The sequence below is a fragment of the Sphaerodactylus townsendi genome, linkage group LG06, assembly GCF_021028975.2.
Source record: "Sphaerodactylus townsendi isolate TG3544 linkage group LG06, MPM_Stown_v2.3, whole genome shotgun sequence".
NCBI classification, from domain to species: domain Eukaryota; kingdom Metazoa; phylum Chordata; class Lepidosauria; order Squamata; family Sphaerodactylidae; genus Sphaerodactylus; species Sphaerodactylus townsendi.
The window spans coordinates 85,045,017-85,057,518 of record NC_059430.1 but is presented as its reverse complement, the minus strand read 5'-3'; the positions used below and the strand labels follow the sequence as shown (position 1 = coordinate 85,057,518).

Genomic DNA, 12,502 nt, shown 5'->3' with positions numbered 1-12,502 from the left:
TGGTGGATTTACCTTCCTGAAGGCATTTACCCCAGTGGAGGAGCAAAAACAAGTGGGCAGATGCTGTGGCCCTCCGAATGCATCAGAGCCCCTGTGCTGCAGCTAACTATAGTCAGCTTCCACCTGGCCTTTAGAACTGGGAATGCTGTGACCTGGAGGGCTTTTAGGTTGTTGTTTTCTTTTTGTTTGCACCCTCATGCCACCTGAAAGCTTTCTGGAGGCACCATGGCAGTGCAACCATCTCTGGCTGAAGCAGCCTCTGCATTGGGCTGCCTTGTACCTGATTCTAAAGGCTTAGGATAATTTACAACGCTAAACCAAAATCCAGAAAATTTAAAAAATGCACACACATAGAATTGTGCTAGAATGAAAAGAAAGGGAGGGCATTGGGGAAATGAATGAGAGGCCTACAACAGACCCTAAAATATCCGCTTCTGGAATTCTTATACACTTTGATCTATTTCCACACTTACCATATGGAATTTTCCTGACAAGTTAGGGTAGCATTATAGACACGAAAGTTCATGCTGGAGGAAATATTGTCAGACTTTATGGTGCTACTAGACTTCTGTTTTATTTGGCAACAATAGAGTAACATAGGCTACCCCTTTGGAATAACAGGCACCTGCCAGATTTTATCAATTTTTCACCAGCATGTCATGATCAGTAGTAGTACGTCAAAGATCTTACATATATTTATAGGTAAAGATTAGTGAGATTTGTGGGATACCAGAAAGCAGGTTTCATTTCCAGGCATCCCTAAGGATGAAGAGCTGTCACTGAGCTGACAGTCCTCCCAGCCCCACAAAAGGAAAGATGGAGTCAGCTATGGAACTGGCTACAGTCCTGACAACTCACATTGTCCATGTGCTACCACCTTAACTTTGGCCCCACAGAGATCCCAGTGGTACTTTAATCTGAGTTAAATTTTATCACTTTCATACCTGGGGTGCCTTCTGAAGTTTTTATCCCCATTCTGCAACAATACTGAGCAATGCCATAGTCAGCAATCTTTGCAATGACTGCTGAATTAGGATACAGTGTGAAAAGCAGCACATTATGAGGCTTTAAATCACGGTAAATAATCATTGCCGAATGCAGATACCTATTAGAAAAAGAAGATATTGAATAATCAAAGCTATATCAAAGGTTCTATAGCAGTGATAGTGAACCTTTTCGAGACCAAGTGCCCAAATTGCAACCCAAAACCCACTTATTTATCGCAAAGTGCCAACACGGCAATTTAACCTGAATATTGAGGATTTAGTTTACAAAAAACGATTGCCTCCGAGACGTGCGTTACTCAGGAGTCAGCTTGGTGGTAGTCGGTGGCTTTGCTTTGAAGCAACCGTGCAACTCTTCCAATGGGTGAATCACGACCCTAGGAGGGTTTACTCAGAAGCGAGCCCCATTGCCAGCAGCTGAGCTTACTCCAAGGTAAAGGATCGCGCTTTAGTTCTTTGCATGAAAATCAGTGGGGTTTAACAGCACTTAACAGGGTTACCTACAGTGCTTCCCCGAAACCAGGTCTTAGGTTTAATGCTAATAATCGAGCCCAGTGGCCCAGGCCAGCCTATATGTGGGGGGGGGGGGGACACTCTGTTTGCGCATGCCCACAGAGAGGGCTCTGAGTGCCACCTCTGGCACCCATGCCATAGGTTTGCCACCACTGTTCTATAGCATGGTCAGATACCAAGGCTTCACATATGCCTACAAATCTAGCAGGAAGTACACCGTGTGTTCCTCCAACCTCTCAGATGCTGGGAGGCTTCAGCCAATGCTGATCACCATCCTATCTATGCTGTAAATAAGGGCTGGGTTGGGAAGTGTGAGATCAGTTTGGCTTCAGAGTGATCAAGGAAAAAGATATTCCACATTTTATTTAGAATACTTCCCATATTCCAGGCTAAAAGACGGGCACTGAATGGAGATCTATTAATGAAAACATTTTAAATGGTCTGCATCAAAACTGTGTAGATGTGGCAAAATTTTGTTTTTCAGTTTGTTGAAAAAGTTTTTAAAAATGAATGAATGACCTATGGGCTGTTAAACTCAAATAAATTATGAACTTAATGAAAAAATAGTGAAAAGTTAAGCACCAAGTCCAATTGACACAGGCTGAATTTAAGGACATTCTAAATTTCCCAGAACTGCACCCACAAACTGTATTTATTCTATCATAGAATCTGGAGCCTTGAGGATATTCTTAAATTTATGTTTCCCGTCCTGCAATAGTCATTTTCTAACAATTTTGGAGTACAAGACGTGCTCCATTCTTAGTAGAATTCTTGAAATTGAAGCAATTAAAAAGTCTGGGCATAGACAAAAGTATATTTGTGCACACATTTACATGCAAAATAATAAAATTAAAAAGCCTTGAGATGAAAGAAACTTGTCGCTTGTGGGCTGAAATAAGCATTTTACCTTAAGCCATCAGATACATGTAAAGCTATCCTGTGCTGGAGCGTCCTGGTTAAAGTTGCATTGTCTTGCTGCAGTAACCGATCTAGAGATCCCTTGGGGGCGAGTTCCATGACAAGCATTCTGGGACGCACTGCTGCAGCCAGTAAGAACACCAAGCTAGGATGGTGAAGGTGGCAAAGCACTGCAAGTTCCTGAATAGAGTTAAATGCAGGCAGATTTTATTTTAAAATCATTTTTTAAAATTGCAACCCAAATCATAAAGAAAAAATATATAACTATAATTGTGGCAAGTCTATAGATAAGCATTATACGTAGAAGGTTTCCAAGTATCTAAAAATACATCCATGTGGAATTGTCATCTACATGCCAAATGTTCAAATGTTGACAAATGTTGTAAGGTCCTAAAAACAGGAGGTGGGCATTTTCCACCCAGCGTTCAGTTCAGTTCAGTTCAGTTTGGTTTTTATTATGGCCTACCAGCCATTCTGAAGCAGGGAAAAGAAACTCTCCAGTGTTCTGAAATAAGTCTTTTAGCAACAGTTAGGGCATGGAGGATTCATTTTCACAGACCATCAGTTAGCCTCCAGAAGTCAGGCAAAGAATACAGAAGCATCCTTAAAGATTGATGCATACACTAACAGAAAATTGATACGAGTAATTACTTTCCCCAAAAGTCTGAGTAATTGGACAGGCCGAAGAATACTTTTAAGAGACACGCCTTGTAAGTTACAACACCAGCAATTGCACACGTTACTTAATCCTTTACTAAAAAGGTGTATTAAACGCTTTATTAAAGTCCATATTATTTTATACTTTTGATCAGTTTCATCACAATTGCAATTGTAATTGGATTTTCCATTCATGTTGCCAGAGGTTTATCTCTTTAGGCATCTCTCTAAAAAGCAGGAGTATCTCTTACTTGTCTTAGCAGTCTAAGCGATGTGTGCTTATTAAAAATCTTCACAGCTACTTCTTCACCACCATAAGAAGCACGGTATACAGATCCAAATCCACCATCACCTTTCACCCAACAAAACAGAAAGAAGCATCAGAAATACACAGAGCACAATCCTTTACCAGGTTCAGAGGGCTTGCTTTTCAAACATGTGGAATATTACTTCAAAGCTGAGGGCGATTCTCGGTGCTTTCCCAAGTAGCTGACAAAGCACCCATGAACCAGTGAGAGCTGAAGTATAGATCATTAAATGAATACAATTCATATTCAGATCAGAATAAGATTATTAACATTAATATTATTTAGAATGATTCCCCACCCTTTACAACCGTCTCAGGGTAAGTTACAATAAAAGCCATAATAAAATTCTATACAATACAAAAAACAAATCATAAAATCATAAAACATTCTAAACTCTAAAACTTTCACCCCAACCACCCCCCAAAGTGGGAGGAGTGTACTGGACACCTCAAGCACCCTCCATCCCAGTGGGGGGGGGGGGGATCAGCCAAATGCCCAGGTGGAGAGGCTGGTCTTTGCAGGTGCCAAAATTCCAAGAGAGTAGGCACTTAGTGGACCTCTGGTGGTAGGGCATTCCTCAATGCAGGAGCCACTGTTGAGTAGGCCTGCCAGGCTGCCCCCACCCCTTCTCCTCCAAAAGGAGCAGCTAGGTGGGCCTCCCTCTCTGATCTCAGTGCCCAGGCAGGAATATATGGGCAGATGCACTCTCTGAAGTACCCAGGACCAAAGCAGAATATAAAAATGTATAAAGAGTATTCATGCTCACAGCATTCTTCTAACAATGAAAGAGCAAGATTTGAATAGCACCTTAAAGACAAAGATTTCCAGCCTGTAACCATTTGAAATACTCAAAAGCTTATAAACTAGAAATCTTGCTTGTATTTAAGCTGATACTGGACTTGAATCTTTATCATCTACTGCAGAATAACATGGCTAACTACCTGAAACTATCATAAATGTGGATGACAGATTCACAGTGATCTGTAATACAATTTTTTGCAAACCAGCAGTCTTGCATACATTATATATTCCCAACTTAAAAGCCATTCTGAACACAAATCACTACTTCCCCCCATTAGCACTCTATGTGCTTCTCCTCATTAGCACTCTCCATTATTACCAGAAGCTGCAATTCAGATTAAGATTTCTGGAGTACCAGCATACTTTTGGCCAAATGCTGGCATAGCATAGACATGTGAACTAGTGGGTATTAAAAAATTGAGATCTTTAACCCAATGTATACTGAGGTCAAGATTCAGACCAACACTCAAAAGAACATGGGAGAGTAAGCTTTTCAAAACAAAAAGATCTTTTATTTAACAGAAGAGAACATAAGTTTAAAAAGTTTAAGCAATTTGTAGAGTATAATGGCAGGTTTACACAATGGAAAAAGACATTAGCAAAACAGTTGAAGCCTTTCACTAACAAGCTACCTGCCTATAGGAGAAGACTCAAAGGGAGAGAACAAAAATGTATGAGCTTGTTCCTCAAGGAGAAGGGGTAGGGAAACAGCATTCCTTGGCCCTGAGGAAGCTCCAGGAGAGCAAAATTGACCATGTTGGGGAAAGGATAGCAAAACAGGTCCAAAAAAGCAGACAGGTTAACCATGAATCTGGGGTAACTGAATTGATTTCCAACCAAGAATTGGGGTTGAGGGGGTCAGTCTCTCTTTATTTGGTCATTCCAGCATATAAAACACAGGCCAGGGAGGGCAGGAGGCCTGTGGCTGACTGCTGTGGTTGCAGCCTCCCAGTCAGGCCCAAGGACGGGCCCCACGCCTGACAGGGAGGCTGGGGAGGGTAGGAGTGAGTTGTTTGCTGCAGCTGCAGGATTCCTGCCCTCCCTGTCAGGCGTGGGGGCCATTGTCGGGCCTGACAGAGAGACTAGGGAGGGGAGGAGGCCTGCGGCCTCTTCCTACGGGGTACCCCAGTCAGGCTGGAGGCCCACGAGGACGACCCCACTCCCCATCTGGGACTCAGCCATCTGAGCAGCCTTACTGGGGGCGGAGAACCTGGGCACCAGCCTGCCGGGCCAAGCCAAGTCTCTCCCCTCTTGGCAGTGACCACGTGCAGAGCTTCCTCTGCCACTGCTTGCTCGGGAGCCATTGGGCAAGTGGCTCTGTCCAATGATGCCTGGGGGAGCGTTACTTACCTTCCCTATCCTCTTCCTCACTGGGGCTGTCCGGCGGTGGCCACTTGTTTGCAGGAGGAGAAGATGCTGCTGCCACTCCGCCGGGCCCATAAAACCTACCGGTTTGCCCAGAGCATAGTTTGACTTGTGCAGGGGACCACCATGAGCCTCATCTTGGGCGTGCCTCTGCTGCTGCTGCTGCTGACCTTCACTGGGACAGGCTGGGGCACAGCGCCTCCTCACCCCTCTTGCCCCTCCAGCCTGAATTGGAACCCCTCAGGCAGTGGGATGTGGTAGGAGGGGTGAAACCCCCTCCCTGCCTTCTGGCACGACTGCCAAGTGGGCAGTGGCACATCCGCATCTGGTTCCCATTCAGGGCAAAATCTAGGGAAAATGGAGCCCAGGGAGGCTGTATGTAGGAGTTATATAGTAGCCTCGAGCACTACCAGTTGGGGCCTGGAGGAGAGGAGGTTATTTCCTAGAATGAAAACACCTGAGGGTGATTAATGGCAATGGCTAATAACAAGCGCCAGCTGTGGGCTAAGGAGATCAGATAAGTGAGAAGGACAACGAGGCTTGAAAATCTTTTGCTGAAAACATACTCGGAGGTTTGGCTTCTTGAAACTATTATCCAGTCCCTCTTGATTACCTGAGGAGACTTCCTTGGTTCCTGAATAAAAAGGCTATTGGACTCTCTCATCATTTTGTAGCCGGGAGCTTTCTTGTCTTGCTTTATTTTGTCTGGAGGAGGAAACTCCTACAGAGGAGATTATTTTTTTTGGAAGCCTGGGAGAAAGCTTGCTGGAGAAGTCAGCAAGCCGTTTGTCATCTGGTATGCAAAGCTACTGAGGGGTCAGAACGACATCACAGGCTCATACAGGGGCGGAGCGGAAAACTCAGATTTTGCCCCAGACTCCATTTTTCCTAGATATGCCTCTGCCAACTATTACTACCAGGGCCCCTGTATTCTGGTATCAATATGGAGAACTTTGGCACTATGTGTGAGATATTACAAACTTTGTTTTCAAGCAAAAAATAACTAACAAATCAGTAGGGCAGTTGGAATAGTGGGGGTGACCAAAGTGTTGACTAAGGAGAGGCAATATTAGACATTTTCCGACCTCTTTGTACATTTGACAATGCAGTAAAACACGGGACATTGACTCAATCTCATTTGCGTTGCTGGGACATAAATGAGCCTCCATAGGCCAATGCTGAAACCTTCCATTGAGTGAGACTGATAGAAATGCATTAAGGCATGCCCTGGAGAAGGCTCATCAAGATTTTGCAAGGGTGATATTTGAAAATTATGGGCCGCAGAGATTCCTGACCATGATTTTAGAGCCCTAAATGGATTTGGAAGTAAAGCTGTCTCATTCTGTATTTCAATATCAAGGAGATGTTGACGTGCCATTGCCTTTGCCTTCCCTAATTCGAGCTCCGGTAAATGTTCTGGATCTAAACCAACCATATGTAATTTTAAAAAATATAATCCTCACACTCCAGGTCGACTGGGAAGTAATTGAAAGAAGACTAGGTATTAATCATATCAGTTGCAGACGGGAGTCTCAGCCAATAGTTAATAATAACTATCAAGCCTAGTCTCTACCTTTACAGCCTGCTTTTTGATGAAGAACTGCATTAGCCATGCATTTAGGGATGTTAAATAAGGTTTGACTGTACTTGCTCCAGCATGGCAAAGTTTTCATAATGGCTGAGTCGGGCACCATAAGTGCACTGTGTCAGTGATTTGGTTGTAAACAATCTGATTGCAGCTGGAACGAAGTTTTGCCCTTTAGTCCAACAGAATTTAAGTACGGTTGCAGAGTTCCTTTGAGCCAAATCGACAGCAGATTGAAAATGAGCCAACTATCTGACATTATGTTGGAAAATTACACCCAAATACTTTTCATGTGGTCAATTTCTGTTCATCAATTTGCCATGAGGAGTTCTTAAATCTATTGTTAAAGCATTATTTTGGTTTTATCATAATTGATACTTAAATGCTCCTCCTGACAATGTAATCCCGGTATAACCAGGGCTTGCTTCAGTCCATCTGTAGTCTGTGGTAAAAACACCAGGTTTTTTTTGGGGGGGGGGGGCATCTGATTTCTGAAGGCATTTTATTAAGGAATCCATCTCATACCTTTCTGGGTAGGAGCTAAATTTGACAAATGACCCTCATAACTAAATCTTACTCAAAGTCTAGTATTTTCATGCAGTTTGATAATCAAAAGCAATCGGTGTTTGTTGACTGAAGTATTAACCAATTTTGTCCACAGATTTCCCTCCTAGTTATAGTATCTAAGGCAGCTTTTAAATCAACAAACGCCATGAACAAACGCCTTTTGCGGAATGCTCATATTTCTCAACTAGGTGGTGCAAAACAAGGCAGTAGTTCATGGCTGATGTTTCCTTTCTGCAGCTGGTTTGTTCATTCTTTATTCAGCCTTCCTGATCTAATTAGTCACATAATCTAACTAGTCATATAATCTAACTAGTCACATAATCTAACTAGTCACATAATCACAGAGATGCTTTGAATATAACTTACTGATTATATTTAGAAGACTTATGGGTCTGAAGTTATCCAAATGCATTCTACAATCTTTCTTGAAGATGGGCACTATAATGGCAAGACCCCCAGTCCTGTGGAACTTGAACTGTTTGATTGATATGGGTAAACAAAGATGCTTTGGAGCCCATCAGTCTGCATTTGATTTTATTAAGTTCAGGAGAATGAAATCACTACCAGGGGCTTTCCTACTCTTCAATTGCTGTATTAAATGTTTGACTTCACTTATAGATACTGGGGGGAATTGTGGTGTGAGTTCAAGTGATAAGGAAGGTGAGATATTGATATGATCATTATAGAAAAGTGCTGTTTCAAGGACTCAGCACTGATTGTGTTGGTCATATGTCCGGATATCCTATTTAGGGTTGGTAAATGATCTAGAAATTCGGTAAAATTCAGATTTGGATTTATTTGGGCATAAAATTTTGTGTATGCCCAAATAAGTCACATAACATATTTGGATATGCCCAAATTTTCGGGTAAATCTGAAAAATTCAGGTCGGTTTGATTTTTTATTATTTTTGGGGTGTTTTTCACATTTGTGCCTGTAGGGGGGCACATTTTTAAAGCTAGTGACACCAAAATTTCAGGGTATCACCTGGAGACTGTTCTGACGATACTACCCAATTTTGGTGAAGTTTGGTGCCCCATCCCCTATTCTTTCCAATGGGAGCTAACAGGAGATGGGGCTACCCCTTTGAGGATCCATAACTTTGGCTCCCCTGAACCAAACTTCACCAAACATGGGTGGTATCATCAGAACAGTCTCCATGTGATACCCTGAAATATTGGTGTCACTAGCTTTAAAAATGCACCCCTGACAGGCACCCCAAGAAATTTGCCCAAGATTCTTTGTTCTGCAGTGCCTTAGCTCCATTGTAGCCAATGAGGAATTTCTGAGTGTGTAAGCAGACTGCACATTTTTGAAGATAGAGGCACCAGACTTTCAAGATGGCTCCCGGAGGCCCTCCTGGTAATAGCATCCAGGCTTGGTCAACTTTGCTTCTGGGGGTTCCATTTTATGGGCCCCCAAAAGGCTTATTTTGTTTTCCTGCTCCTGCATGTGAAGCTTGCTGCCTGAGTTCTCCCAGAACTCTCTCAACTCACGCCCCTCCCCCACACCTCCAGAAGCAAAGCTCACCAAGCTTGGATGCTATTACCAGGAGGCCTCTTGGAACCACCTTGAAAGTCTGGTGCCTCTATCTTCAAAAATGTGCTGCCAGTGCTAACACACTCAGAAATTCCCCAGAATCTGCAGGGCTTTTCAGCAAGTTCTATGGTGGGAAGGAATTTTTGGATTAAAGTGGACTGATAACATTGACTTTAAATTCTGTAGGTGCTAAGCATAAAGGTATTGCTGTCACCATCCCTCACAAATCTAATGTTGATCTCTCTGAACTGCATGGAATTTGCCCATTCAGTAATTGCATTAGTAATTGCATGGAATTTGCCCATTCAGTAATTGCATTAGTAATTGCATTAGTAATTGCATGGAATTTGCCCATTCAATAATTACATTATTAATTGCATTATTATGTTGGCAACTATATTTAATTTTGAGCCTCCCAGGTTCTATTATTGAACCTAGGTGAATTTGTGTAAGATGTCTCAAAGATTTGGCTCTAAAGTTACAGAAAAGTATAAGGAGGAGATGGTCACTCTCTAGCCTTGGTTCAATGGTAAATTTCTTAATCCTCAAGGCCAGATTGCATGATACTTTAAGATAGTCTATGGTTAAAGATTTAGTTCCAGTCCAAAGGGAAAACTGTTTGGGATGAACCCCTGGAGCAGCATAATTTAGTATGACTAAATCTAATATATTGACTACCTGAGCTAGACACAAGACAGCAAAGTTTGCTACTGGATCTCAAAAGAAGTGGTCTGGAAAAGGTTGTTCACCCTCAACAATCACAGCCCAATGTATCAGCCAATGTAGCAATGTTAGGACCCATCCTAGCATTGAGATCACCTCCTACCATGAACAAAGCAGCTGGGTATTTGGGGGTCAGCTGAAAAATAAAGGACTCCACATCCTTCCAAAGATATCTAAGCTCTGAGTTGCTGGGGAGGCAAATATTGGTTAATACAGCGGTTCTCAACCTGTGGGTCGCGACCCCTTTGGGGGTCGAACGACCCTTTCACAGGGGTCACCTAAGACTCTCTGCATCAGTGTTCTCCATCTGTAAAATTGATAAATGTTAGGGTTGGGGGTCACCACAACATGAGGAACTGTATTAAAGGGTCGCAGCATTAGGAAGCTTGAGAACCACTGGGTTAATACAAAGGATCTTAAGCTTTCCAAAGAATAGCAATACGTTGTGGCACATTTGGCTTATTGATTTGGATATTGGGGTCATTGAATTGGATCAAATTTTTAGAAAGGAGATTCCAAGGTCCTTGCGGAAAATGGCCCACCCTTTAACTGCCACTGGAGATGGGCTTTTGCATGACCATCAGTCATGCCCTCATTTCTTCATACCCTCAGCATGATTTGCTTTCATTTTGATACAGGCTTCATTTTTCATTGCTAAGTCCATGCTAGGAAATGCATAGGTACAATGATAAAAAAGGGATCCCCACAAAGGGGGTCCCAGGGGAATCAGTGTCACCCTATGAGTTCTTTCAAATCTACCTCTTGTTTTATCTGGAAGAGTGTAAGCCAAAGTCCAAAATGAGAACCATAATTTTGAAGGAGAGAGCAGATGAAGAGGGGAAGCTGAAGCTGGCTCTGGCTCACTCTCACCTGCCTGTTCCCCTCCCCACCCCACACTGTGTTCTGATTTAGATATAGTGGCCGACTATGGTTTGTGTTAAGTTGAAGTTATTAATGGAGTTACATCACACAAATGAAGAACAAAAAAAGACTGTAGAAAAAATGGTCGCATTTACATAATGCTAGACCATGTTTGAACTTATGTTTTAAAAATCAAACAGTCTTATGAAGCAAATTACTGAAATTATTAGAACTTATGCAATGGTACTAAATTGCTCCCTAAATCAAATAATTATAATTCAGCTGAATAAAACCATTAAATATTTTCATTAGACATTGCAAATAAAATTTTAAGAGGTTGAAGAATCTGAAAAGAAAGATTTGAACTGGAAAGCAAAAGTTGGAACTAATTGCCTGAAACAAATGTAATATTTTAAATATTAATGTATTGTATCTAAAACATTACATCTTTAATATTAATTATTTAAGATGTTTCCATGAAAATTGGTAATAGGTTTTTCACAATGCATTGGATTCCCATGCCAAATTCAAATGAATGTCAGTCTGTGGTAGGTGAATCTACTAGTTACAGAAATATTACCTACCCAGAAGAAATTCTGGTGTTTGGTTAAATCGTAATTCCTCAGTGTTCAACATGATATTCCTAGGCAAATCAGCCAGGACTAGATCAGGAGCAATCTGGGCTATTGGAATGGTAGACTTTGGCTGATATGGATTTACCAAGAGATCACCTACATTGAAAGACACGAATAGATTAAAGGTGTAACAAATTAAATAGAGATGTAAAACAACATACACCACTCATTCCATACATCACAGAAAAATGAACATTTCAGTAAATTATCTAATGAAGATGTGCATAAAATAACCTTAGCATACGTGTATCTAAGATTAATTCTGTGTTTCCCTAAAATAGTTTAGCTTGTTTCTGTGGGAAAGACTATAGGCAATATAGTTTCCAAGCAGAGAAATAAAAGTCAAAGATCATGTGAACAGAATGTTTGCATAGTTTGCAGGAGCCAAAAACTTGCTTCTCAAATTAAGAAATCCTTACTTTTTGCTAGGCCCAGAATCTTGGCTTATAAAACCACAATGGTTTTATAAATGGTTTTACAATGATCTTATGGGAGGTGGAAGCTTCTCTGCCAAGGGATGGAAGAAGCTGCTACACAACATTGTCATAAAGATATCTAGAACTGTAGTAGGTGCACTATTTGTACCAGCAGTAACAAAAACTGTTTAAAGCTTCTCTGCTGAGCTGTTCATGCCCTGAGTGAGGTTGGTGTGATCTGTGCCCAACACACTAAACTGAGTGAGAACAATAAGGATGATAATCTGCTGAGGCTTGCTCCTGGCTTGCAAAACTGTGGCAGAAAAATTACCAGCTTGGACTTGTGCTGTTAGCCACATGTGTAATATATGGTGTAGGTTAGGCACAAATCCAGCACTTCCGGGACTTGGCTTGCAACTGGCATAACCTACACTAGTCATTGCCTCCTGGGCCATGTCACCACCAACTAGTCCTAGGTTCTGACCTAATGGCAGTGCCACAAAAGGGCTCAGCATGCAGACATGTGTAAGATGACAGGCAGCATGTCTACCGGTACTTGAGACACTCTGAACTAGACCGGACAGACTTTATATTTTATATAAAAGGGATTTT

At 41.9% G+C, this 12,502-nt stretch overlaps 1 protein-coding gene across 1 annotated transcript in view; it reads right to left on the bottom strand.

Moving 5' to 3' along the window:
- Positions 1–12,502, bottom strand: part of LRRK2 (leucine rich repeat kinase 2) — a 99,953-nt gene that overhangs the window by 17,269 nt on the left and 70,182 nt on the right. Inside the window, exons 36-39 of the mRNA XM_048501593.1 lie at positions 11,424–11,570; positions 3,344–3,444; positions 2,425–2,615; positions 945–1,105 (exon numbers count right to left, since the gene is read on the bottom strand). Of these exons, the coding sequence (XP_048357550.1) occupies positions 945–1,105; positions 2,425–2,615; positions 3,344–3,444; positions 11,424–11,570 (600 nt within the window). The remainder of the gene's footprint in view (positions 1–944; positions 1,106–2,424; positions 2,616–3,343; positions 3,445–11,423; positions 11,571–12,502) is intronic.